The sequence below is a fragment of the Calypte anna genome, chromosome 19 (genome assembly GCF_003957555.1).
Source record: "Calypte anna isolate BGI_N300 chromosome 19, bCalAnn1_v1.p, whole genome shotgun sequence".
Classification (NCBI taxonomy): Eukaryota; Metazoa; Chordata; class Aves; order Apodiformes; family Trochilidae; genus Calypte; species Calypte anna.
Window position 1 is genome coordinate 5,264,030 of NC_044264.1, and position 25,658 is coordinate 5,289,687.

The 25,658-nt window shown below is 56.9% G+C and overlaps 1 protein-coding gene across 1 annotated transcript; it reads left to right on the forward strand.

Annotated features, from left to right (window-relative positions):
• Nucleotides 1-4,317: 4,317 nt before the first annotated feature.
• Nucleotides 4,318-24,765, forward strand: SRRM3 (serine/arginine repetitive matrix 3). Its single transcript, XM_030462490.1, is given in 15 exon segments — nt 4,318-4,541; nt 7,239-7,340; nt 11,076-11,222; nt 11,322-11,402; nt 11,712-11,741; nt 12,114-12,182; nt 12,474-12,509; nt 13,263-13,313; nt 13,408-13,512; nt 14,734-14,905; nt 20,595-20,920; nt 21,947-22,174; nt 22,393-22,530; nt 24,550-24,593; nt 24,596-24,765. Coding segments are annotated over 15 exon segments (1,923 nt in total).
• The last annotated feature ends 893 nt before the right edge of the window (nt 24,766-25,658 follow it).

The window sequence follows — 25,658 nt, forward strand, 5'->3', positions numbered from 1 at the left end:
TGCAGCAATCAGCCCCTGGGATTGTGTCCCTGTCAGGGAAGGTGACCCTGCTGTGAGAGCCACCCCCTCTCCTTCTCCCTGTGCCCCAAAATTGCTTAAAAAATAATAATAATAATAATAATTAAATATATTATTTTTATTATTTCCCCCCCCCTGAAGTGGTGCTGGGCTGCAGAGCTCTCTGTCCCTCCTCCTTGCCCAGGATGCAGAACCTGGGGGGTGGCTGCTCCCCCCCCTTTTATTTAGGAACCTCCAGGCTCCCCTGGCTGCCTGCAGCTCCCTTGGCTACCAGCAAGGAGCTGCTGGTGGCCACGGTGGCCTCAAGGGGTTGGGGGGTGTAGGATCCCATCCCCTGGACCTGCTGCCTCTGCTCAGAGCAGGGGGGGGAATGGGAGGGGGGGGTTTGTCCCTTGGATGTCTTCCTCCTCCTTTCCCTCATCCCTGGCTCGGGAATGAGATCACTGCAGGGGTCTCCTGGGGTTGTGTGGCCACCATCATGGTGTCACCACCCCTCCTCCTTCCCTCAGCTCTCCCCCAGACTCAGCTGGGATCAGGGCTTGCTCAGCCTCCCCCCCCTCCAGCCTAAAGCGGGGGGATCAGGTTGGGGAGAGGGGGGGGGGTTTGATCCCGGAACCAGGGGACAGGGACAGGGACAGGAGCCAAGCCCAGCTCCTCACTCTCCATCCAGAGCATCTCCCAGGGGAGCTGGGGGATCCCCCCCATGCCCCTAATAATGGGGGACACACACACACAACCAATCCCCCCCTTCCCAGCTCCCCCATCCCTACATCCCCAAGCTGGGAAGGAGCCCGGTTGCTTAGCAACTGTTTAGCTTCTCCACCAGCCTGCTTATCTATTAAAAAAAAATGAAATCTATATATTTATATTCACAGACATAGGTATGCACGAGCTCACCCCCCAGTGCCCATCTATTTTTTAATTAATTACTTAATTAAGTCAAATTTTGGTCGGACAGCAAAGGATGCTCTGGGTTTGGGGGAGGGAAAATCCAGCTGGAGGGGTTGGGCTGGGGGTATCCAACCCCTTCCTGCTGCCCCCTTCCCCTGGGCAGGATCCCTGCTGGCTCAGGGCTGGGAGGCAGCACTGGCTGCACTTTTAAAGCCAATTTTGTTGGGTTTTTTTTGGGTTTTTTTTTGGTCTGACTCATGGGTTTTTGGCACTCAGGGGCTGGTGGAAAGCAGCTCCCCAGAAGGTCGGCCCAATGAACAGCACCAACCCTGGATGGTTCCTCCTTGTAATCCTGGGTTTAAAGGACCCAGGAGGCTCTTCTGGCATTTTTTGTGCTGGGGATTAAAACAAACAAAGAAAAAAAACAAACCCTCTCTCCCCATCACCCCCCTTGGGCTGGGGCTGGGGCTGTCCCCAGACAGGGCTCTGATTTCAGGAGGTGATGGGGACACCCTGGGGGTCACCCCATTTCCCCTGTGGGGTTGTCCTGGGCTTGTTGGGGCTGAGCTCTGGCACACTCAGTGCAGGAGTGGCCTGGGGAGCCTTGGCTGGTGCAGCTGGAGGTGGCTGAGAATTAATTGAGGCAGCTTTAATTAGCACCCAGGCAGGGGTGGGGAGGGGGAAAGGGGGGGGGGAAAGATGGTGGGGCACCTTTTCTTGCTGAGGGGGAGATGCTGGGAGAGCATCCAGGCAGGGACAGACCCCAGCCCAGAGGGGAGGATGCAGAGGGGGACAGGGAGGGTGCAGAGGGGGACAGGGAGGGTGCAGAGGGGGACAGGGGGGGTGCAGGGGGGGACAGGGAGGATGCAGAGGGGGACAGGGAGGATGCAGAGGGGGACAGGGGGGGTGCAGAGGGGGACAGGGAGGGTGCAGAGGGGGACAGGAAGGGTGCAGAGGGGACAGGGGGGTGACAGGGGGGACAGGGAGGATGCAGAGGGGGACAGGGGGGGTGCAGAGGGGGACAGGAGGGTGCAGAGGGGGACAGGGAGGATGCAGAGGGGGACAGGGGGGGTGCAGAGGGGGACAAGGAGGGTGCAGAGGGGGACAGGGAGGATGCAGAGGGGGACAGGGGCTGTTTCTGCCATCACATTTTGTCCCTGTTGTCACCAGAGGTGTAGCACGAGCTCCATTTCCCACCCAGGGCTTTGCTCTCTCTGGCTGCAGAAGGTTTGCAGGATTCTTTTTCCTTTTCCATTGTTTTCCTGCCCGTGCTGGGGTTGAGGGGAGGTGGCTGAGGGTACAGAGGGACACACAGCACTTTTTCCATCCCTTCCACCCCTCTGCAAGGGGGGTGTCTCCAACCACGTCCATTTGATGGAGAAGGGGAACATTTCCCAGCAGGATTTCTGTGCCTCCCCCACTCACCTCCCAGCCCTTTCCTGTCCAGCTGCTCTCCCAGGCTCCTTGGGACACTCTCCAGGTTTCCCAGCAATGAATTTTCCCTCTGCCAGGCTCAGGATAAGATTCCTTCCCACTTGGGAAAACAAGGAGAGACTGTGTTGGAAAGCATCCTCTCCTTCCCCCTCTCCTTCCCCAAGCCCCTCAATGGGTGAAGGTTTCCCACTGGGGGAATTTCTCTTATTCCCAGTTTCTTTCCCATTTTTTTTTTGCTTCATGCCCTGATGGGAAGAAAAGGAACAGGAGCCTCTCCTCCAAGCCAGGTTTTTTTTTTTTAATTTTAACTGCAGCATCTCTCTCATCTCTCACCCTGGGATATGGTGGTGGAGCTGGGACCAGGGTTGCCCCCTGGGTGAGGGTGTCAAGGGGCCCAAAATGTGGGTGCTGCCCTGCCTGCTGCAGGCGAGGGGGGGACCCAGGGATCCTCTGGTTGCTCCAAGGGAGCCACACATCCTCTGGGAGCATCTCCTGCTGCCTGCTCCTCTCTGCCTCTCTGGAAATTAAAGCTGCTGGCTCCTCTCTGCATGGTAATAATAGGGGGAAAAAAGGGAAAAAAAATGTCTGTAATTAAGCAGTCAGCTGCTGTCCTCCTGGGCAGGCTCATCAGGAGAGAAATGAATGCTTGGAGCAGGGGGAAATCCAGGGATGGCCCTTGGGAATGCCATGGGGTGGGTAGGAGATGCCTTTGTGCTGGGCTGGGACCCCCAGGGAGGGCTTTGAGGGTTTTTCTCTGCTCAAACAGTGGAGAAATGTCCTCCAGGTCTTTTGTGGGTGATCTGTGTTCCCACCTTAGCTCTATCCTGCCTGGCATGGCCATGAAAAAAGCTCTGAACCACCTGGAATAACACGGTGGGAGCCTTGGGTGCTGTGGGGGACACCCCAAGCAGAGCAGGCAGGGTTTGGGTGCTTCTCCCATGAGGAAAGCTGCTCCCTGCCAGAGCCCAAGGTGCAGGCAGCATGGAAAAGCCTCTTGGGCAGGATTCCTACAAAGAAAACACCCCAGGGAAGTGTCAGCTGAGGAAAATGGTGTCTCTGAGCCCAAAACCACCTCGGAGAGCAAGGAAGGGTTCTCTGCCTTTGCCCCTGAGCATTCCTCTTTCTGTAGGATTTGGCAGGAGAAAGATTTGTGGGAGCTGCAGGTGAAGCCTGAGGATATCCAGGGAGAGGGCTGATGCTTTGGGATAGTCATGCCAGGACAGGGAGACTGAGGAATGGGTGCTTAAGCAAGGCCTGGGTTGGTTGGGGTGGGGTTGTGTCTGTCTGGTTGATCCAGGAGATTTGGGAACGACTTCTCCTGGAGGTTCAGGGAGCAGCAGCTGGAGCCTCAGCTCAGCAGTTCCTCAGTTTTCCTTCAGGGGTTGGTTTTGGAGCCAAGTGAGGAGATGTTGGCTCTGCTGGTGGAGGAAGGAAGGAAGGGACATGGGAAGGGGGAAGAGCAGGGAGAAGGCTGAGGGGCATCAGGCAGTGGGGAGCTTCACCTCCCCTTGGAGACACCAGTGCCAGAGGGTGCCAGACCAGTACCACAGGGCACCAGACCAGTGCCAGAGGGTGTCAGACCAGTACCACAAGGCACCAGACCAGTGCCAGAGGGTGCCAGACCAGTGCCAAAGGGCCCCTGCCTGCCCATCCTGCTGCCACCATAGGGCTCCAGGTGCCCCATCCCCTGGTACAAGGCTGCATCCTTCTCCCTTTCCCATGAGCCAGCCAGAGGGGGGAAAACAGGCAAGGGACAGTAAGGGCACTGGCAGAAGACCCAGCTCTCTCTCAGTTGCCATCCCATCAACCTGTGAGCTCACTCCTCTTTTTGAGCTGAATTTTGCTTTCCTGTCCTGCTGGGGTCCCCTCGCTGTCACTGAGGCAGAGGGACCCCATGGCAGGGACTGACCCCTGGTTCTTTCTCTCCCCTCCAGGAGGTTCCAGTGGTGCTGAGGTCACCCAGCCCACCCCACCATGGCTCTCTACAACAATGGGGCTGATGTGCCCTCACCCCAGGAAGCCTCCAATGGCTTCTCCCAGCCCAGTGCCTCGGGGACATGGCACAAGGGGGAGGAGGAGGTGAGGATGGTGGAGCCCAGCCTGGTGAAGAAGGCTCACAGGGAAATCCTGGACCATGAACGCAAGAGGAGGGTGGAGCTGAAGTGCATGGAGCTGCAGGAGATGATGGAGGAGCAGGGGTGAGTGCTTGGGGGTTGGGGATGGGCTGGAGGTGGATCTTGTGGCTTTGGATCCTTGTGACCAGCAGCATCTTCTCCTCCTTTTACTTTTTTCAAGGCTGGGGTGGATGGGGCTTTGAGAATCCTGGTCTGGTGGAAGTTGAGCCTGCCTTTAGAGATGATTAGATGATCTTTAAAGGTTCCTTCCAAGCCAAAATATTCTGTGATGCTATGATTCCTCTCTGTCAATGCACCTCGATGTGGCAGATGTTGAAGTAAATCCAGTTTGGGGTGAAGCAGAACCCAAACTGTTGGGTTGATCTGTGAAACTCAATGCCTCCAAGAAGTGCAGAGCTAGGAGTTCATCCACACACATTTTGGTGGCTTCCTCTGGCCCCCCCACTTGGAAATCTGTGGTGCCAGGGAAACTGAGGCAAGGAGGAGAAGAATCCAAGATACCCATGGCCATGCACACCCTCAGTGAGGTGGGAGATGATCCATCTCTTGTCTCTCATGCAGAGCTGAGGGTTAGAACCAAGCAAAGCTGGTTTAGTGCTTCAGTTTTCCTGCCTCATTCCCCCCTCCCCCCCCCTCCCAGTTTTGGGATGAGCAGATCCCCTTCATCCTGCCATACCCCAGGAGCTGCTCCCCGTGGTGGGCAGGGGGGTCACCCCCATCCCTGTGGACCTGTGGCTGGGTTACCCCACAATTCCTGCTCCCCCTGAGCCTCCTGACAGCCCATGGGATGGAGGAAATTCTTTGGCACACGTGGGGGGCTGGGATCAGTCAGGGAGAAGGCAAATGGATTGAGGGAAGGCTTTGCCAAGGCTGTCATTAAGAGCAGGAACCTGACCTAGAATTAAATTCTCTCACACAGACTGGAATAATGATTGTGCCTAATTTGTCATTATGGAAATAAATAAGGCTGACCTGGGGCCTTGGGGAGCTTCCTGTGGGGTTCCTGCACCCTACGAGGGATCTTACTACTAGTAGTAACATTCCTGCCATGGGTAATAGCAATAGAGCAGTCAGTGTTGTTGTTATTGCTGTAATTGCCTCTGCTGTTATTAAGGCTATTAATAACAATGAGGATGTGATACACTGAAATGATAATATAATTACAGGAATCATCTTGGTCAACCTGGTTAATCCTCCCCCCTCCCTGAGCAGGGCTCTGCAGGGGGGAAAGGAGGGAAGAGCTTTGCAAGCCCTCAGCTTTCTGCTTTTGCATCCTGGCCGTGGCCTCAGGGGAGTTATAGAGCCCAGGGCAGGGCCATGGGGTGGGGGGGGTGAGAGCAGAGGAGGTTTTAGGGGGGGTTTAAGTGGTCCCTTGTTTCCCTAAACATGGATGCTTCCTCCTGCCCACGCTGTATCCGCTCTCTCCAGGCTGCCTGTGCTGTTCTGTTCCCTGCCTGCAGGATGAATTGCTTCTCTAGAAAAGAAATGTCAGCAGTTTTTCTGCCTTTCTTTCTTTCCCAAACCCATTCTGTGTGTGAAATGCAAACCCCAAATCCCTCCAAAGGGGGGTTAGAAGCAGGGCCAGGAGGGAAGGGGCTGGTGGGATGCTCCTGTCTCAGTCACAGGGTTGCAGGAGGAGGGGGGGGTGTCCCTCACCTTGGCCTTGCTCCCTGCAGGTTTGCTGATGGCCCAGCCTGCAGTGGCCCATCTGTCACCTCCTGTTTGGCCTCCTGTCCCCTCTCTGAGAACATCAGTCACGTTTGTAAGACACTGCAGCAAATGCTCATCTCCTGGGGCAGACATCCCTCTGCTCCTGCTGCCTGGGGGGTGGCCTGGGCTGAACCCACCATGGGGGGTACAGCAGAATTTGGGAGTGCTGCCCTCCTCCTGCTCAGTTGTCCTGGCTGGCTGGGGGATTAATGTGAGGCTTCCAGTGCTAATGAGCTCATTAATATTAATTCCCTTTCACGGGCATCACAGGGAGGGGAGGGTGCTGCTGGGCGCCCCTCATCACCCGGGGCACCCAAGGGCACCCTGGGGCACCCAGGGTGCTGGAAGGGTCATCACCCAGGATGAACTCTGTTGAGGTGGCAGCCTGAAGTCAGGTGACACCCAGATTTCTGGGCTCATTAGTGGAGATGCTGGTGGGATGTGACAGTGAGGATCCCTCCCTTCCTTCCCAGGGGGACATGGGGTCCCTCTCCTTTTGTCCTGGGGATGCTTGGGTGCAGCACAGGACTGATCACCCAGGGCTGTCACCTGTCCCTCCCTGAGGATGTCTGGAGTGCCATGGTTGCTGCAGCTGTTCTCCAGTGCCAGGGACAAAGTGATTAGTGTCTCTGGTTAATAACCCTGCAGAGCCCTGAGTCAGCATCAGCACAGAGCTGGCTCTGCTGCCAGTACAGCATGGGGACAAGTGACAAAGGCTCATGATGGGACAGAGACACCAGGAGCAATCCCCACCAAATGCTGGCACTTGGGCAGGGATGGGGAATGGCAGCCTCCTGGACATCTTCTTCTTTTTACCTTTTCCTGATGTCTTTACATCTGCTGGGAGGGGCGTGGAGGAAGGAGGAGGGCACGGAGTCTGGTGGTGAGGACCAAGCAGAGGGACCTGCTCTCCTCCAGGCTGCTTTCTCACCATGCCACCTCTTCTCTCAGGTCCCTAGGGGTCACATGTGGCTCTGGAAAGTATGGAGCTCCTCGAGAGGTCCCTGGTTAGCCCATGACAGCCCTGCCCATGTCCTTTTACCCATCCAGGTACTCCGAAGAGGAGATCCGGCAGAAAGTGGGGACCTTCCGTCAGATGCTGATGGAGAAGGAAGGGGTGCTCACCAGGGAGGACCAGCATGGGCGCCAGATGTAAGTGAGGCACCTCCAAATCAGCCTCTCCACGTGGCCTGTGCCCACCTCCCATCCCAGAGAGGACACGTCCCAGGGGGCCTCTGGGAAGTGGTGGGGGAGTGGGTTGATAAGGAGAGGGTGGATATAGGGATGGTTGTATGGAAGAATGGGCATGGAGAGGGTCTAGAGGGATGGATGAAGAGATGCATGGATGGATCATTGCTTGGCTGGTTGCATGGTTGGTTGATTTGATGGTTGGTTGGTTGCTTAGAGGCAGGGTTGGCCTTTCTGAGGCTTCTGGAGAGGTGGAGAGGTCACCTCACCAGCCAGTGGCAGAGATCCAGCTGTGGATTCACCTCAGCTCTGCCTGTCCCTGTCCCCTCAGGTCAGCTTTGTGGCTCTGCCCAGGGCTGAAATCACAGCTTCTGCCTCTGGCCAGCTGAGGGCACCATCTTCAATCCTGCCCTTTAACTCCTGTCTCAGGGTGTGAACCTCACTCACCTCCCCCGTGATGGTTTGGCAGGCTGGCTGCTGCTCTAGAACCCTAGAAATATTGATATTAGTAATAATAACCATTAATAAAAGTAATAATTCCTGTTGCCAGGGGTCCAGGCTGGGTAGGCAGGGCTGGAGCCTGCTCCTCACCTGGGTAAACACAGATCTGGTGTCTCCATCAGGCTGGAGTGACCTCGAGGAGCCCCAGGGAAGCAGCTTCTCCAAGGAAATCCTGCCCTGTGCTTTTGTAATCACCCCTTGGGGCCCTCTGGGGGACTTAGGGCTGAGGCTGGGTGTCCAAAGCAGCTCAGCTCCTGCTGGGGATGTGTCACTTGCTCCTCCTGTCCCCATACAGGGCTGTCCCTGGCCTCTGAGGGTCTGCCCCAGCTCAGTGCTGATTTATCTACGTGATGCCTCATGGCACAGGCAGCTTGGCCAGCCCAGCACTCACCATCCATCAGCCTGGAAACCAGGTCACTGGGGACAGGAATAGCTGCTGCAGATTCACTGAATATTAATGCTTCATTAGGGGCAGGAAATCAGGGCAAGGGGGGAGGCAGAGAAGCCATGGCACGCTTGGGGGTTGAACCTTCTTTCAGCCAGGGAGGGAAACACCTTGGTTATGCCCAGTCCTGAATGGGCCACATGGCTCTAGGGCAGCACAAAACATCCAGAGTCCTCCTTCAGGCAGGAAAAAAACTAAAGCACAGGGGAAACCAAGCTGCCCAGGTCACCAAGCCCTGAGTCGGAGGTGTTAACAAGTGGCCTTTGCCTGCAGGGCCATGAGGCATCTCCAGGGCATCTTCTTGGGCAAGCTCGTTAGGGCTGGAGCTTTAATGAGCACAGAAGGAAGCTGAAGGTGCCAGGAGGTTACCAGACATCCAGAGCTGCCACCTCTGCAGGCTTGCTTTTGCAGATGAAGGGTAATCATTAAAGATTAGCCCAGGGGCTATAAATAATAGTGCTGAGCTGGAAGGAGCAGTCTCAGAGCAAAGGATTGCTCAGAAGAGAGCAAAGCTTGAGAGGTGCTTGGAAGAGGCTGGTGGGAGCTGGATCCAAAGAAAGTGGAGACTTGAGTTGCTGAAGTCCCTGCCAAAAGATATCCTGAGTGTAGAAGGCTCACACTGGTTGGGGAGGCTGGGCAAGGGAGTTAAATAAACTTTATTTAAAGAACCTCAGTCCTTGCTGTGGCTGGAAGAGGAGTCAGCAAACCATCTTGTGGGCTGGGCCTGCTCCAGGATCTCCTTGGACTTTTACAGCTTGGGCTGTGGCTGCCAGGGCTCTGAGGCTGAACCAGAGCAGATGTAAAAGCTGCAAAACTCCCCAGGGGAAACTGAGGCACGGAGCAGAGCCATGTCCACCTGAGTCCCTGCTTTGCTCTCTGCCCTCTCCCAGCTCCCATCTCTCTGCATGCACACTGGTCCCCAAGGAATAACTGTTTGATGGGCAGGCTGGTGGGATTTAAAAAAAAAAAAAAACAGGAGCATGTGCTGGGTGGGGAGAGATAACAGGGGCAGCAGGAGGCTGAGGTGAGCCCAGGTGATGGAGGAGATGCTGGCAGCCAGCTCTGGAGTGGAGCTCTGCCCACTCATGGAGCAAAGAGTCCAGCAGGGAATGATCCTGGCTTGTTTTTCTCTTTTTCTCCCCTTTCCCCCAGCTGAGTGGGTGGTTGAAGGGCTCATTCCTGCCCTTGGGATTCACTTGGAGAAGGCCCACTGGGCCCAGAAGGGAGGCTGAGACCCACTTGAGCATCTGTGGTCAGGAGGAGGATGCCTCACTTGGAGCTTTAGTCCATACTGGTTTTAACTGGGTGAAAGAGCCCAGGGCCTGCCAGTGGCTGGGGTGCCAATAGTGCCACTCTCAGATCTGCTGTCCAGGCTTGGGACATCCCTGGGTTTCCTGGAGGTGCTGGTGGGGCTGCTAAGGGACCAGCACCACAGGGACTGAGCTTTTCCATCAACACCCCTGGGTTGGGAAGAATGAGGAGCCCACTTTGGGTTTTTTCTCTCTAAAACTCCCTGGAGTTCTTTCCAAGTGCCTGAAGGGAGGTTGGAGAGAGGAGGGGTTGGTCATTTCTCTCTGCTAAAAAGCAAGCAGCAGGACCTGCAATGGCCTCAAATTGCCCCAGGGGAGGTTTAGATTGGAGGTTAGAAGAAAGTTTTTCACTGGAAGGGTAATTAAACACTGGAATGAGGTGCCCAGGGAGGTGGTGGAATTGCCATCCCTGGAGGTGTTCAGAGGATGTTTAGATGTGGTGCTGAGGGACAGGGTTTAAACACTGGTCTGGGTAGAGATAGATTAATGGTTGGTAAAATTAGGTTATGGTTGGATTTGATGATCTTAAAGGTCTTTTCCGACCAGAAAGATTCTGTCATTCCAAGGGCAAATGTGCCAATCATCTTGATGGGACAGTGGGCACTGTCCAGGCACAGCCTCATCCATTGGTTTTCTCCATGTTCCTCCTGGGGTGAGATGTCCAACATCCCTCAAGAGCAAATGAGAGGCTCCCAGTGGGGTTGGATGCTGGTGATCCCAATGGCAAAGGAGGACTGGGGAGGTGAAGGGTGGCAGGGTCCCCTGGGTCCCTCCTGCCAGCCTGATCCAGCTGTCAGGTCTCTGCCAGCAGCTCCGGTAGTCAATGGCAACCTCCTGTTGGTTTCCATGGCAACGGGAAAAAGGAATGCTGACAAAGTCACTCAGGAGGGAGAGGAGACCCTGATGGCTCCAGGCAGGATGTCCTCCCACCTGGTCTCACCTGGCCTGGAGGGGACATCCCCCGTCACCTGCCTGCAGCTCTGGGGCACTGGCCTCATCCCAGACAGCTCCTCCTGGTGAGCATCTCCTGGATCCCTGAAGATTCCTGCAGCTCCTCTTACCTTAATCCAGCCCTGACACCTGCCCCAGGCTGATCCCAGCCCCCTGCTCAGCCCTGGCACTTGGGCAACACCAGAAGGGTCTCCAGTGATGCTGAGGCTGCACCCTGAGGGGAGGTGGTGGACCAAGCCCCACAGTGTCCTTGTGGCAGCCTGGTAGGGACTTTGGGGGGGGGACAGGAGCTTGGGAAAACCCCCAGAACACCCCTCACCGTTGTGTTTTGCAGGATCTCAAGGGGTCACACACATCCCCCAACCTGGGGATTCTGTGGCAGAGGGGACGTGTCCCCCCCCAGCTGCACCTGGCCTGTCCCCCAGGCTTCCCCCCCAGCTGCTGGGGTGGGAGATGGGGTGGGAATGAATCCTGTGCTTCCTCTCTCGGCAGTGTGATAGAAAACCACCACGGGGCAGACAGGGAGGAGGAGGAGGAGGAGTACGAGGTGGAGTACCCTGAGTACGGGGAGGGCTGCCTGCTGCAGTGCGACTGCTCGGCCGAGTGCTACCGCCAGGACAGCGGCCACCGCGAGTACAGGTCCGACCCCACCCGGGTTTTGGGATCCCCTTCGGGGCACGCAGAGGTCCTGGGGATGTCCCTGCAGCCCCCCCCAACCCTGTCTGCTTTCTCCTTCAGGTTGAAAAGGCGCTCGAGCAGCTCCACCTCTCCCCCACCCAAGAAGAAAAAGAAAAAGAAATCGGGTCACCGCCGGAGCCGGTGAGTCCCCAGCTGTCCCTGGGCTGTCCCCTCTTCCCAGAGGGCAGCTCTCCCCCTAGATCAGCTCTTCCCCAGGTTCCAGTGGGGCAGTTCCCCCCGTTTTGTGGGGGGCAATGCACCCCCAACCTTGCACCCTCAAGAGGTGCAATGCACCTGTGTGCAGCGATGGTGCAACAGGCACTGGGGGGACCAGCACTGAGCAGGACTTGGCTCCCTGAAGGAGCCACTGGTCCCTTCCCCAGTTAGCACTGGCTTCCTGGCAGGATGATGTCCCTAATGTCCCTTTCTTTTCTGCCCTCCTCATGGCAGCAAAAAGAGGAAACCTGGCTCAGAGCGCAGGTGAGTGCCCGCCGGGCTGGGGGGAGCTGGGAGGGCCACACCAGGCATGCAAGGCCACCCAGCTGGCTTCCACCCCCCCCTTGTCCCCCTCTGAAATCCCAGTGGGAACTCAGCACCCTATCTCCTGCTGGAAGCTGTGGAGCCCACGAGGTGGCAATGGGACACAGCAGGGTTCAAGGGCTCCAGCACCAAAAGCAGCCAGAGCCCTTCTGCATGAAGCCCCCATCCTCCCCCCAAAAAAACTTCTATGGGATTCTGGAGAAGCAAGATGCTGGAGGGCAGCTGGGTGGGGATCTCCTGGGGTGATGGGGATTGGGAGTCCCTTGCTCCCTGCTCAAGGGGACCCACTTTCTGCCCCTTCCCCACCTCCAGCTGCGACAGCTCGTCACCCATCCGCAAGGAGAAGAAAAAGAAGACTGGAAAGAAACACAGACGTGACAGGTAGGGTGGACACTGCATCAGGCTGGGGACAGGGGGGCTGGCTGGAGGACACTGGGGATGGTTGGGGATAGTAGGGATGGGTGGTGGCTGCCCAGGCCCTTAGGCTGAGGTGATATGGAGGCATGGACAGGGCTGGATGCTGGTGATTCTTGATCACTGTCACCTGCCCCATCCATCAGCCCAACTTAGAGCCACCTCCCTGCCCTTTTCCCCACCCCCTGGGGCTGCCTGGCCCCGCCAGGGCCAGCCTGGCACAATCTCCTTCATCTCTGCCTCCTCTTCATCCCTCAGGTCTGAGTCAGGATCACGAAAGAAGAGAAGACACAGGTGAGAGTGGCAGCTGCTGGCACCACCCCCACTGCCACCACCACTGGCTGCCAGCCCCTTCCCCATTAAGGACCCCCTGTCCCCATCCCCTCTGCCTGTAGGGCCAGACCAGTGGCCACCACCTGCTGTCTGTCTGTCCCTCACCCCATGACTGTCCCCTATACCCAGGCTCTGCTCTGTCCCCATCTTTTGAGGTGGCACTGGGCTACTCTGGGTGACCATGGGGTCCCATATGGCCCTCAGTGTCCCCCAGGGGTGAAGGGGTGACACCAAGCAGCTGTGGCCAGGACAAACACTGGCTGTTGCTCTGCACTCTGGGTGCCCTCTGCCATCGCTGCTATTTTAGGGTGAAAGAAGTCAAAAACAGGCAAAGGGTGCCTAGGTGAGCAGAAGAGGGGTCTGACGTGGGGCAAGGCAAGTGGGGAAGTGACAACAGCCCCAAGCCCAAGCAGAGCCATACCCCCTTCTCACTGCCACCCCCTTCTGCCTGGCACATGGGGTCCCCACGATCCCCCCAAAAGCATTTGGGCTCCCCCACTGCCTTTTGAAGCTCAGGGAAGCGCAGGTCCTTCCCATCAATCCTCCCGCAGCCTGGGTGGCTCTGGGAAGGGGGGAAGGGATGGGAGAGAGAGGGTGGGGAGGGATGGGAGAGGGTGGGGAGGGATGGGAGAGGGTGAGGAGGGACGGGCGGGAAAGCCTCCCGGGGGATGCCGCCCCTCCTCCTGTGTCTGCAGTTTTGGGCTCTTCCCACAGGTCCCGAAGTCCCAAGAACAAACGGAAAGAGAAAAACAAAGAGCGCAAGAGGTGAGGGGTTGGGATGGCGGGGAGGGGGGCCCTCTGCCTGTCCCCCCATGGTGGCTCAGCCTGTCCCTGGCCCCCCCGGCCATCCTCTCCGCAGGTCCCGCAGCGAATCCCCGGTCTGGCGCTCGCACCGGCGCAGCTCCTGCAGCTCCCACAGCGCCTCCCTCTCCTCCTCCGACAGCGGCTCCAAATCCCCCGGCAGGTAGGGACAACCCGGGACACACCCACCCGTGATTTGGGGACCCTTGTGGGGTAGCAGGCAGGGAGGTTGGGGTGGGGCAGAGGTGAACCTATGATGGGGAAAATTGAGGTTGGAAGGCAGGGAGGTGAGTGGCAGAGGTGTCTCCATGGACATTTGGGGATGGAGGGTGACAGGGTGGGTGACAGAGGTGTCCCTGTGGTGGGGACCCTTGGGGTTGGAAGACAAAGAGGTGGGTGACAGAGGTGTCCCTAGGATAGGACACCTACTGAAGGAGGGAGGGTGTAGAGGTGGGTGGCAGAGGTGTCCCTGTGGTGGGGACCCTTGGGGTTTGAGGATAAAGAGGTGGGTGGCAGAGGTGTCCCTAGGATAGGGATACTTAAGGAGGGGGGATATAGAGGTGGGTGGCAGAGGTGTCCCTGTAATGGGGACCTTTGGGGATGGAGGACAGGAAGATGGGTGACAGAGGTGTCCCTAGGATGGGAATACTTAAGGAGGGGGGGTATAGAGGTGAGTAGCAGAGGTGTCTCCACGGTGGGGACCTTTGGGGATAGAGGGTGAAGAGGTGGGTGACAGAGGTGTCCCTAGGATGGGGATATTTGAGGATGGGGGGTAAAGAGGTGAGTGACAGAGGTGTCTCCATGGTATGGACCTTTGGGGATGGAGGGCAGGGAGATGGGTGACAGAGGTGTCCCTAGGATGGGAATACTTAAGGAGGGAAGGTATAGAGGTGAGTAGCAGAGGTGTCTCCACGGTGGGGACCTTTGGGGATGGAGGGCAGGGAGATGGGTGACAGAGGTGTCCCTAGGATAGGGATACTTGAGGAGGGAAGGTATTGAGGTGTCCCTAGGGTGAGGATATTTGAGGTTGGGGGGTAAAGAGATGGGTGACAATGGTGTCCCTAGGATGGGGATACTTGAGGAGAGAGGGTATAGAGGTGGGTGGCAGAGGTGTCCCTAGGACGAGGATATATGAGGATGGGGTGTAAAAAGGTGAGTGGCAGAGGTGTCTCCATGGTATGGACCTTTGGGGATGGAGGACAGGGTGACAGAGGTGTCCCCATGATGCAGCCCCTCAGGGGGGGATGGAGGGGAGCAGTGGGGGTGCCGCAACCTCCCTGGGGTCCTCGGGACCGCGGTTCCCGAGTGGGATTTCAGCTTTTCACACAGAGCGTGCACCAACCCTGGCTTTCCCCTCCCCTTTCTCCCTCTGGCTGAGCAGCAGGCCTAGCCCCAAGCGCCGGCAGGACCCCCCCAAGGGCAGCAGCGCCCGCTCCAGCCGCAGCCCCTCCTCCCCCTCGCCCCGCCGCTCCTCCTCTCCGCCCCGCAACGGGCACAAGGGCAGCGCCCAGAACGGTCGCCACAGCCACGGGGCCCCCCTGCCGGAACCCGCGGATGTACGTAGGCTTTTCTTGGATCACCCTTCGCTTCCCTCCCCTTCCTCCTCCTCTGCAGGACCTCCCCCATCCCACCCACCCCACCCCCCGCCTGTCCTTGTCCCCTCTTTCACCTCTGGCTCGGCTCCTCCCTCACCCACTCAAAAGGAGGAGGGGGATGTGGGGTCCAGGATGCACCTCTGCTCCCTTCGGCTGGATGCTCCCGAGAGGAGCCAAGCCCATCAGCTCAGGGACAGGATTGGGGCAGCCAGCAGGTCACACCCCCTCCCAAAGCCACGCATCACTCTGCAGATGTCACCCTCCCACCCAAGGACAAGGGCTCAGGAAGGCAGGGTCACTGCCAGGCTCAGCAGCTCCCAGGATTGAGCCCAAACAGGCAAGAAATGAGTACAACTCAAAATTCTCTCCCCTAAGCCCCAGTCCTGCCCAGAACAAAGGTGCTCAGGACCTCAATACCCAGTTTGTACCAGTCTGGGGACTGAGATTAGACCAGGCTGGGGTTTGGAGGGATTTGATGCTGGGTGCTCAGCTTTTAGGAGCTCAGGGTCTCTGCAGCAGGTCACATTGGAGCTGGGTGTCCCCAGCTCTGCCTCAGCACCCTGGGGATCCCACTGAAGCTTGAGGGGCTGCTGCCACACTGAGTGAAGACTAGGGAGCTAGCCCCAGTTTGACCAGTAAGGAGCCCGCTGTGGCTAGCCGGGCACTGAACAAAGGCAGCACTGGAGAGACCCCAGTGATAAGGGCCACACAACCCCAGAAGACTTTAATCCCATGGCCAAGGTATTACAGGGACCCATCACTGCCACCCCAGCACCTGAGGGGCTGGGGACACCCCAGGAATGGGGGGGCCAAGAGCCCCCCACCCTCTCCTCACATCACCATCACCCTCCCCATCCCCACCACCCCCCCAGCAGCACCCAGCACCCTGCCTGCCTCTTGGGGCACCTCTCTGCTTTCTTCTTTCCTGTCGTTTCAGCTGGGGTGTGGGGGGGTTGGGGTGCCCAGCACCCACCCAGGCACCCACCTTGCTCTGCTCCCCCCTGCCCACCACCCCCAGCATCACCCAGGCCGCTGAGCTCCCACAGCTCCCCGGCACTAGCGGGACTTTTCTCCAACAACTTCCTCTCTCTTTCTTTCTTTCTTTCTCTCTCTCTCTCTCTCTCTCTCTTCTTTCTCTCTTCTTTCTCTCTCTGGTTTCTATTTTTTTCTTATTATTTTTTTCTTTTTAATCCCATCTGTGTTTTTCTTTAGCCTCCCATTTGAAAAAAACCCAAACGGTAATATACACTTCCATTTCTTGCTCAGCAGAAGCAGGGACAAGGGGGAGGGAAGGGCAATGAAACGTGCTTTTTTTTTTCCCCCCCTCCTTTTGTTTTAGTTTCCTTCCTCATGATTTCTTTTCTTTTCCCTTGTTATGTACAGAAATGCAAACAATATATATTTCTCTCTTATTTTTCCCCCCCTGTCGTCGTCGTGTTGTTCTAGAATTTTTTGCTTTTGTGTGTGTTGATGTGGAGAAGAAAAAAAAAAAAAACAAGAAAAAGAAAAAAAGCAGATGTGTTTTCTAAATATTTACGGCCTCTCTGAACATTGTATTCCCATTTTTCTATATTTTGAATGAGGAATTTAAAAGGGAAGAGAACCAGGCAGCTCTGCACCTCAAAGGGAGGGGGCTTTCTTCAATAGCATGGAGCAAATTCCCTCCTCCAGTTGGCTACTGGCCCATAGCCTCAGCTGGTGGCCAGACCCTGCTGCCCTGGGGTTGCTCTTCCTCCTCAGGGGCAGGATGAGGCTGTTGGGTGCTGGGTTATCCACCCCCACCCAAGCCACCCATCCTGCATCCCTCCTCCTGGTAGGATGCTCTGAGCATCCTCGGCACCCAGCTGCCCCCTCCCACCTCCTCCAGAACCCCCAGAAGAGACTCAGCCCATGCCCCCCCAGCACCCCCAGAACTGCTGGGGTACCCCAGGGTGCTGCAGAGTGTTACCTTCCCTTTTAAATCCCTGGTCCCATCTCCATCCATCCCTCCTTCTTCCCAGGTCTCTCCTCCTCCTCCTTGCCCACACACACCCTCTGGCCCCTCTTTGTCTCTGGTTTTCTTTGGGCCAGCACAGCCCAACACCCATCTCCGTGTCCCATCTTCATCTGTCACCTTCCCTGCATGTTATCTGGGACTTTCTCATGGTAAATAGCCACTTTTTAAGATCCTAAACTCAGCTGGGTTCCAATCCCCACCCCCAACAACAGCAAACCAACCTCCCCTTGCCCCTGCCACCTCCCTGCTTGGTGGCCACAGCCTTCCCATTAAAAAAAAAAAAAAAAAAAAAAGAGAGAGAAAAAAAAAAATCAAAACCAACCCAAAACCCCCCAAACCACACCTGACTCATGAGACCAGGTTCAAAATATTAAATCCTAAAAATTCTAAGAGCAAAACGGGCTTAGCCGAGGGGTCTGGATCGCCGTACTAAAGAGTCCTTGTCTTTTTCCCATTCTGCCCTCCAAATGTGGAGATTATTGTTTTCTTTTTTTTATTATCGCATTCCTGTCACTGCCAAATGCAAAGGTAGGTATTTTGTCCACCTCTGCACGTTCACTTCTGCAGATGAGCCTGTTGAAAAGCACCGTAGCTTGATTTAATGTTATTTTCTTTCTTTCTGACTTTCTCTTTCTTTCTCGCTCTCCTTCTCTGTCTCTCTTTTGTTTTGTCTCTTTTTGGTGGCTATATATGATTTTTTTTTTCTTTAATTTGGATGGTTTTCCCCAGTTAGCTGCAAAGCCATGCTCTTTTCTTCTGTTCTTTATTTATATAATTTTTTTTTTTTTTTGCCCTGTCCACGTAAATATTTATTTCTTTCTTCCCCTCCTTTTTCTCTTCCCCATCTCCTCATGCCGTTGGTAGAATGCATTTCTGTGTCTTTCAGCCCTCCAAATTTCTGTTTGTTTCCATCCAGGGGCCAAGTAGGGCTGTTCCCTTTCAGTCCCCAGTTAGGGGCTGGGTGACAGAGGCCAATGTCATTAGTGAGAAATAAGGGCAGGGCCTGGGCACAGGGGGGTTTGGGGTGGATGGATGGGGAGATGCATGGGTTTGGCCCTTGCTTGCAACACAGTGGACATAAAAAAACCCCAAAAACACACAAAAAACCACAATCCAGGGGAGAGCTGCAATGGGGAAAGGTTGAAACCTTTCTCTGTGGAGAGAGGCAGGTCTGGGGCATGACAGTCCCCAGGGGCAGGGGACAAGGTCCCACTCCTGGCCACCCCCTCAAGCCCCCAGTGTGTGTTTTGCCTTTCAGGGCTGAACCTTTGCTGATGAGGATTTATTTGGGATGCTTCTGCTTTTGGTGCCTTCCCACAGGTCTAGGCAGGAGAACCCTCTGCCCTGCAACCCAGGGTTTGGGTGGGAACCTCGTGGTGTGCCCAAAATGCCACCTTAGGAAAGAGGAACCCCCCCTCTTTCTCTCCTCTTCTTCTTCCTCTTCTTCTTCTTCTTCATCTCTGATTGTTTTTCCCTGCCTGGATGCAGGGCTGGGCACAGACTCAGCTGATCCCCACTTGCAGGGGCCTGTGTCCCCCAGGACTTGTAGGACACTCAGGGCAGGGCTGGTCAGTGCCACCCCCCTGTTGCTGGAAGCCATTGGAACACAAACAGATTGTTAAAAAAAAAACATTAGGTCAGGTCTGCATCTGGAGGGGTTGGCTGATCCATGGGGACAAGGAGGTGACAGGGGACATGCCACCCATGGGGTGGAGAGCAGCTTGTGGGACATTCCCCCCTCTGCCTTGGGGTGCTTGGGGTTGTGATGGCCTTGAGTCCCTTTGGCACCATCTTGGTGATGTCCCCAGGCTCCCACCCTGAGTCCTCCCCTGCTTTTTGTGGGGAGAAGAGTGGCATTTAGGAGTTGGCAGAGAGAACCTCATCCTCAGGGACTGACCAGCTGGGTGTGTTTGGGGTTGAGTAGCTGGTGGGGATTGGGGTCACCTTGATCCCCCTGGTCCCCGTTAGATCCCTCAGCTGGATTTCCCCCTCCAGGGATGCTCAGAAACCTGGGGCAGGGCTGTGACTGGGCAAAGGAGACCCCCAAAGCCCCCTGAGCTGGGCTTGGCCAGCTTGGTGGTGGCTGGTGGTGCAGGAGCTGTTTCCATCCCTCTTTATGATGTTGGCAAGGATGGGGGAAACCCCAAGGCAGCTCTGAGGAGCTCAGATATTTGGGAACCACTGCGTGCTGGAACCCTAGGGCAGGGCAAAACCCTCAAGAGCCCAGCACAGGGCCTTGGTCCAGGGTTTTCCCTTCCCCCTCCCCTCTTTCGGTAGGAGAAGTGAGTGGTTTGTTTTATTTCTCCTCTTTCTGGCTCTGTCTCTGTCTCTCCTCCTTCTCTCGCTCTTTCTTTCTCTCTTGCATTTTTGTGAATCTAATGATGCACTTATATTGCCCCGCTTTTCCCTTCTCTTCATACCTTACCTACTAAAGGAGGAATGCCACTTTTTGGTAAGTGGATGTTAACCAAGAGGGACTTAAAAAAAAAAAAAAAGCATATAATGGAAAAAAAAATTAAAAAAAAAAAAAAAAAGAAGCAGAAAGCAAAGTCTGTGTTGAGTGCTGATGAGGACTTAGCAGTTCCTGCAGAGTCACAGCTAACAGCTCAATGCGTGTCCCAGGAAGAGCTCAGAGCCATTCGTTTATCTCAGTAACGAGGACATTTGTGGAGTTTTGCTTTATTTTTCTTTTAATTTTTATTATTTATTTGGATGGGGTTTCTTTCTTTTTTTTTTTTTTTATTTTTTATTTATTTATTTATTTTTAATTTTGGTTTCTTTTGGCTTTCTCGCCCCAGCCCCACCTCCCTGCCTTGCCCTCCATTGTCACCCTCTGCCCTCCTCCTCGTTTCTTCGTTTGTTTGAAGCCGAAAGCTGTTCTGCCTCTGAACACAGCACAGCCCTCGACATATAGCCCTCGACATATATATCTCTCTCTCTGTGCATGCCTCTGTGTGAGCAGACCCCCCTCACCCCCACCCCTCTTTGGTTCGACCCCTTCCCCTCGGCTACGTCTGATTTTCTCTCCCCCACTTCCCATCTTTCCCCCCTCATTTTTCTGCCTTTGTTTGGGTTTTCTCCTCTTTTCCCTTCCCCTCCCTCGGTCAGGGTAGGGTTGGGGCCGCAGTTTGCTTTATCCCCGCTCGAGGTGTGTTGGTTTTTGTTTTGTTTTGTTTTTTTAATGGGGGTGTGTGTGTTTCTTTCCCTTCAAGCTCTCCCTCTCCGACGACTTGGGAGTTTCTTGGATTTTTTTTCTTTTCTTTTTCTTTTTTTTTTTTTTCGCTCCCATCCCTTCCTTTGTTTTGTTTTGCTTTTATTTGTTTCTTTTGGTTTTGTTTTTTTTTAATTTTGTTTCGGTTTGTTTTGATTTTTTTGCGTTTTTTTTTAAAAAACTTAATTTTAATTAATTTTGGCGTTTTGCATGCGGAGGTTTGCATGACCCACGTTGTTGAGGGCGAGAGGAAGGTGCAGGGTAGCCTCTGTGTAGCCTGCCTTATGCGATGTGCGTTGACGTTGTGAACCGCGCCGCCGGCCCCCTGCCCCCCCCCGTTAACGTCCCCTTTTCTCCTTTCTTTCCCACCCCCCTTCCCTCCCCAATCTTCTCCACTTTTTCCCCTCTTTTTCTCTTTCTCTCTCCCCCCCCTCCCTTGCCAGAGGCCAGCCTCGGCGTCCCCTTCTCCGCGGGCTCACTCCAGGACGGACCCTTCCTCCCCCCGTCCCCGGGGGGGCCGACACGGTGCCCGCAGCCCCCGCTCGCCCACGCCGGACCGGGCCAAGCACGGCCACCGGCATCGCTCCCGCAGCGTCTCGCCGGCCCCCCGCCACCGAGGCCAGAGCAAGGGGAGACCCTCGGCCCCCCGGGAGACCCCCGCCACTCCCCTCAGCCCCCCCGGCTACAGCAGTGATTCGGAGGAGGGCTCAGGGGGCTCCCATCACCCACCGCCCGGCCCCGATAGGAACCACGGCGCCCACGGCAAGAAGTAAGGGGGTGCTGGGGACACGGGGGGTGCTGGGGACACGGGGGGACCTTGGGGACACGTGGGGTGCTAGCAAAGCTGGGTTTGGGGAGGGGTGGTCTTTGGGATTTGGGGTGCAGCCAGGTGTGGGCAGCTCTGTTCCATCAGAGTATGGCATGGGGAGCTGAGGGGGAGGGTGGGGATGGGGATGGAGACAGGGCTGGGGCTGGGAAAAGGGATAGAAACAAGGAGAGGGGTGAATGTAGGATGGAAATTGGGATGGGATGATGGGGATGGGGAAAAGGATATGGGGGTAGGGATGGGAAAAGGTTTGGAGATGGGGATGGGAATAGTGATGATGGATCAGGGGTGGAGGTGGAGACAGGGATGGGGCTGGGAAAGGGGACAGAAACAAGGAGAGGGATGAATATAGGGTTGGAAATTGGGATGGGAATGATGGAGATGGTGGAGATGGGGATAGGAACAGGGACAGATGGGAACAAGGATGGGGTTTGGGGATGGGAAAGGGTTTGGGGATGGGAATAGCAATGATGAGGGGACCAGGGGTGGGGATGGAGACAGAGATGGGGCTGGGAAAGGGGACAGAAACAAGGACGGGGATGAACTTAGGGATGGAAAATTGGGATGGGGATGATGGGGATGATGAGGATGGGAACAGGGACAGAGATGGGGACAAGGATGGGGGTAGGGATGGGAAAGGGTTTGGGGATGGGAATGGCAATGATGAGGGGATCAGGAGTGGGGATGGGGCTGGGAATAGGGAAAAGCCCCAGCAGGTCAGTGCCAGCGTGCTGTGGGAAGGGCCATCCCCACAAGGGATTATCCCAGTGTGCAGGGCAGTGCTGGATTGCAGCACCCCACGGGGTGCAGGGGCTTTACCACCGGGGATGGAGGCAGCCAAAAACTGGGGTCATGTGGGTGCAGATACTTTCCCCCCTGAGAACCCGGAGTTGTGAGCCCCGGTGTGGACAGCACCCAGCCACCCACGGTGACACAAGATGTGACAGGCGCTGGATTTTGTCCTCGCAGGGTGAAGGAGAGGCACCACCGGGGCCGGCCCAATAGCAGCTCGGAATCATCGGCCAAGCACTCCCGGCACGCCTCGGAGCGCAGGAAGAGCCCCTCGCCCAGCCCCGGCCAGCGCAGCACCTCCTGGAGCTCCAGCGGTTCCCTTTCCAAGTCCCGCTCCCGCTCCCGGGAGAAGAGAGCAGGACGCAGCCGGTCCCGCTCTCCCTCACCCAAAAAACCCGCCAGCAGGTCAGAGCCTTCAGCACGGCGGGGTTGGGGCACCGGGAATGGGCTCGGAGGGTGCCTGCAGCTCAGGGTGGTCCCGGCTGCCCCAGGACTCAGGGATCACTGCTGCCCCCGGTGGCACTGGCAGCACCAACCCTGGGTGGGTGGGTCGGGGGGTGTCACCCCACGGGGGGCTGCTGTGCCTCATCCTGATGCTGTTTCTCCTTCTCCTCGGGGTGCAGAGAGAAAGACAGTGAGCCCAGAACACGCCACGGGGAGCCCGATCCCGCCCGTGCCCGGCGCCGCTCCCGGAGCTATTCCCCCATCAGGAAGAGGAGACGTGATTCCCCCAGCTTCATGGAGCCCAGGAGGATCACCAGGTGGGTCACGGCGTGTGGAAAAGCCTCTGCCATGGACACGGCCAGCCCTACAGGACGAGTGGGTGGGTGGGTTGTTATTGGATGGGTGGATGAATGGATAATTGGGTGAGTGGATGGATGGATGGATGGATGGATGGATGGATGGATGGATGGATAAACAGATGAGCAGCCCTATGGCTGGGTAGATAACCCTAAGGATGATCAGCTGGGTAAATCAGCTGGCCCAGACAAACGGATAACCAAACTGCCTCCAGCCTCCTCATCTCTTCCCATTTCGAGGCACGAAAAGAGGAATTCAGTTCAATCCCCCCTGTGCATATTCCAGCAAGCCGTGCGGGGCTGCCAGCGCCTCTCCCCTGCCCTCCAAAAGCTGTTTTCTCCTCCTTGAGATCCTCTTGCCTCAGGATCCTGGGCTGGAAGGCAGGGAATATTGAGAGGCAGCCGAAACGCTGTGTGCATATATAGCACCTCGTTAGCATGCAGGGCTGGCGGCGGCACCGCCGGCGAGCTGAGATTACCTCGTTCCTGACCTATTTGTCTCTCCTGCTATCGCTGGGAGCTCGGGGTGGAGGGGCTGGGCTGTCAGCAAACAGCTCTGGCTCGCAGTGGGAGGAGAATCATGGCAACTGGGCTGGACCGAAACTGAAAGGAGGGAGGACAGAGCTCCCTGGTGGGTGAGAGCCCCCTGCGTCCATCCCCATGGATGCTCTGTGAAGAGCTTGGGCTGGGAAAGATACTGCGAGCCCAATGAAAGGTTTTCCAGCCCAGAGAATGGTCTCCCAGCCCAGAGGAAGGTTTTCCAGCCCACAGGAAGTTTTTCCAGCCCACAGGAAGGTCTCCCAGTCTAGAGAATGGTTTCCCACCCTGGTGACATCTCTCCCGTTCTGTCCTCGAGATGGATGTTGCCAGGATGTCCCCAGGAAAGGTGGTAGGGCCTGGGTGGAGGACACAACCCATGGTCCCTGCAGAGAATGTCCCCCCCCCCCAGCCCTGTCACCCAGTCCTGGGATGGATGGGGACAGCAGCCCCAGCTGTGCTGGTAGGTGAAGAGCAGCTGAGCTGTTTCTGGGAGGCTCAAAGCTTTTGGAGGATGCTGTGAGGAAGAGGCACCCAGGACACATCCCAGCCTGCCCCGGGCAAGCCCGGTAGCCCAGTCAGAAGCCTCAGGGGCCTTTCCTTGCCCTCCCTGCCCTGTCCCTGTCACCCCTCACCACCCCGGGGGTCCATCACCATGTGGTCCTGCCTCAGTGATGCCAACTTCTCCTTTTCCATTTCATCCCAAGGTCCCTCTCGGAGAGCACCGCCGCCAGCCTGGCTCCCAGGGTAACCTCCCCCCTTCCTCCTCCTCCTCCTCCTCCTCTTCCTCCCAGACCTCTCTTTGTATCCTCACCCCTCAGGATGCCCTCAAGTACCCAACCCCCTCCGGGCTGGGCCTGGGGCTCTCTCCGGTCCCACTAACACCGGGCTGGGAGAAGGGGCCAAGGGGCCGGCTCCTGCACCGGCTCCAGACATCTCTGCCCCCCGCCCCCCCGATCCCTGCTCCTCCCCTGCTCCCCACATCCTCAGGCGCCGGCGGGCCGCAGCTCGCCTCCTGCTAATCCCTAACGTCTCTTTTTCAGCAGCTTTCACTCTTTGGTGTCTGGGAAACACAAAAGCCACATTAACCTGCTCACTTTCTGCCCTCGCCGCTGCCTAATCCAGGACTAACACCCCGGGTGGGGAAGGGGAGGGGGGAGGCGGGGATGTGGGGAGGAGGAAAGGGATGGAGGTGGGGAGGGATGATGCCGGGCGGCCCCATCCGGATATCATGCAGTGGGGCTGAGCCTGGTCACCCTACGGGATGCTCAGAACCCCTGGGGGGATGCTGAGAGCACCCTGCAGGATGCTCAGACACCCCCTGCGGGCTTCTCAGCACCTCCCCGCGGGGATGCTCAAACCACTTTGGGGAGCCGGTGCCCGTCTCCCTTACTCCGAGCTTGGCGGCGGGTTGGTGACTCAGTTTCCCTTTTCCATTTCCAGCGCTCGCAAGCGTCCCATCCCTTACTACCGCCCCAGCCCCTCCTCCTCAGCTCGCTGAGCACCTACTCCTACAGCCGCAGCCGCAGCCGCAGCTACGACAGTTACAGCAGCAGCCGCTCCCGCAGCCGGACTCGCAGCCCCCCGAGCCGCTCCCGCAGCCCCAGCCGCAGCCCGAGCTACAACAGCCGCAGCAGCTCCGAGAGCGCCGGCTTCTGAGCCACCCCCCCCCAAAGACACAGCCTCCCCCCCCCCTTCATGCCCACCTGTATCCCGGGGGGGAGGGGAAAAGGAGATCACCGAGGAGGTGGAAAAGAACCGGAGGCTGCTAAAGGATGGACCTGGCAGTGGGGGGGGAAATGGGGGGCTAAAAGCTCCAAAGGGGCTTTGCGTTGCCCAAGGAGGGGGTGATACACACACACACACACCCTACTCTCCCCACCCCACCCCCCCGGGGTGTTTTTGGGGGTCAGGATGGGGTGGGGAGGGAGGATTTTCTTATTTCTGCAAGGGATGGGGTGGGGAGAGCACAGAGCGAGGGAACAAATTGCTCAGCAGAGACCTTGGGATGGGTGGGGGCAGCCCAGGGCCCCCCACCCGGGATTTTTTGGGGGTTGATTGACTTTTTTAGCACAAGTGTATCTTTGGGGGGGAGAAGGGGGTGGAGGGTGTGATGCCAGCCAGAAGTGAGCCTTGGCAGAGGGGTCACCTTGTCCCCATGGTGTCCTGGGGCACTTTGAACCATTTTTGGGCCACTCCCAGCCCAAGCACGCACCGAGCCATGGATGAACAAAACCCATCACCCAGCAGCACCCCAAAAGTCCCTGAGCCAGGAGTCTGGTGGGGGGTGGGAGGGGATGATCACCCCTGCAGGTTAGCCCTGCTTGATCCTGCACCCTTCCATCTCACCCAACTTTGGGGAGGACCCACCTGACACCCCCCAGGAGGAGGGATGCTGCAAGGACAAGGACTGAGCTGGGGATTTTCTACCCCCCCAGAGCCACTTTCTCCAGCTTCAGCAGGCTGTACCCCACCTTTGGGCTTGTAGCCCCCTGCCACCTCCTGCCCTGGGACCTAGATGAAGAAAGGCAGGAGGGGCCCAGCTTTGTGCA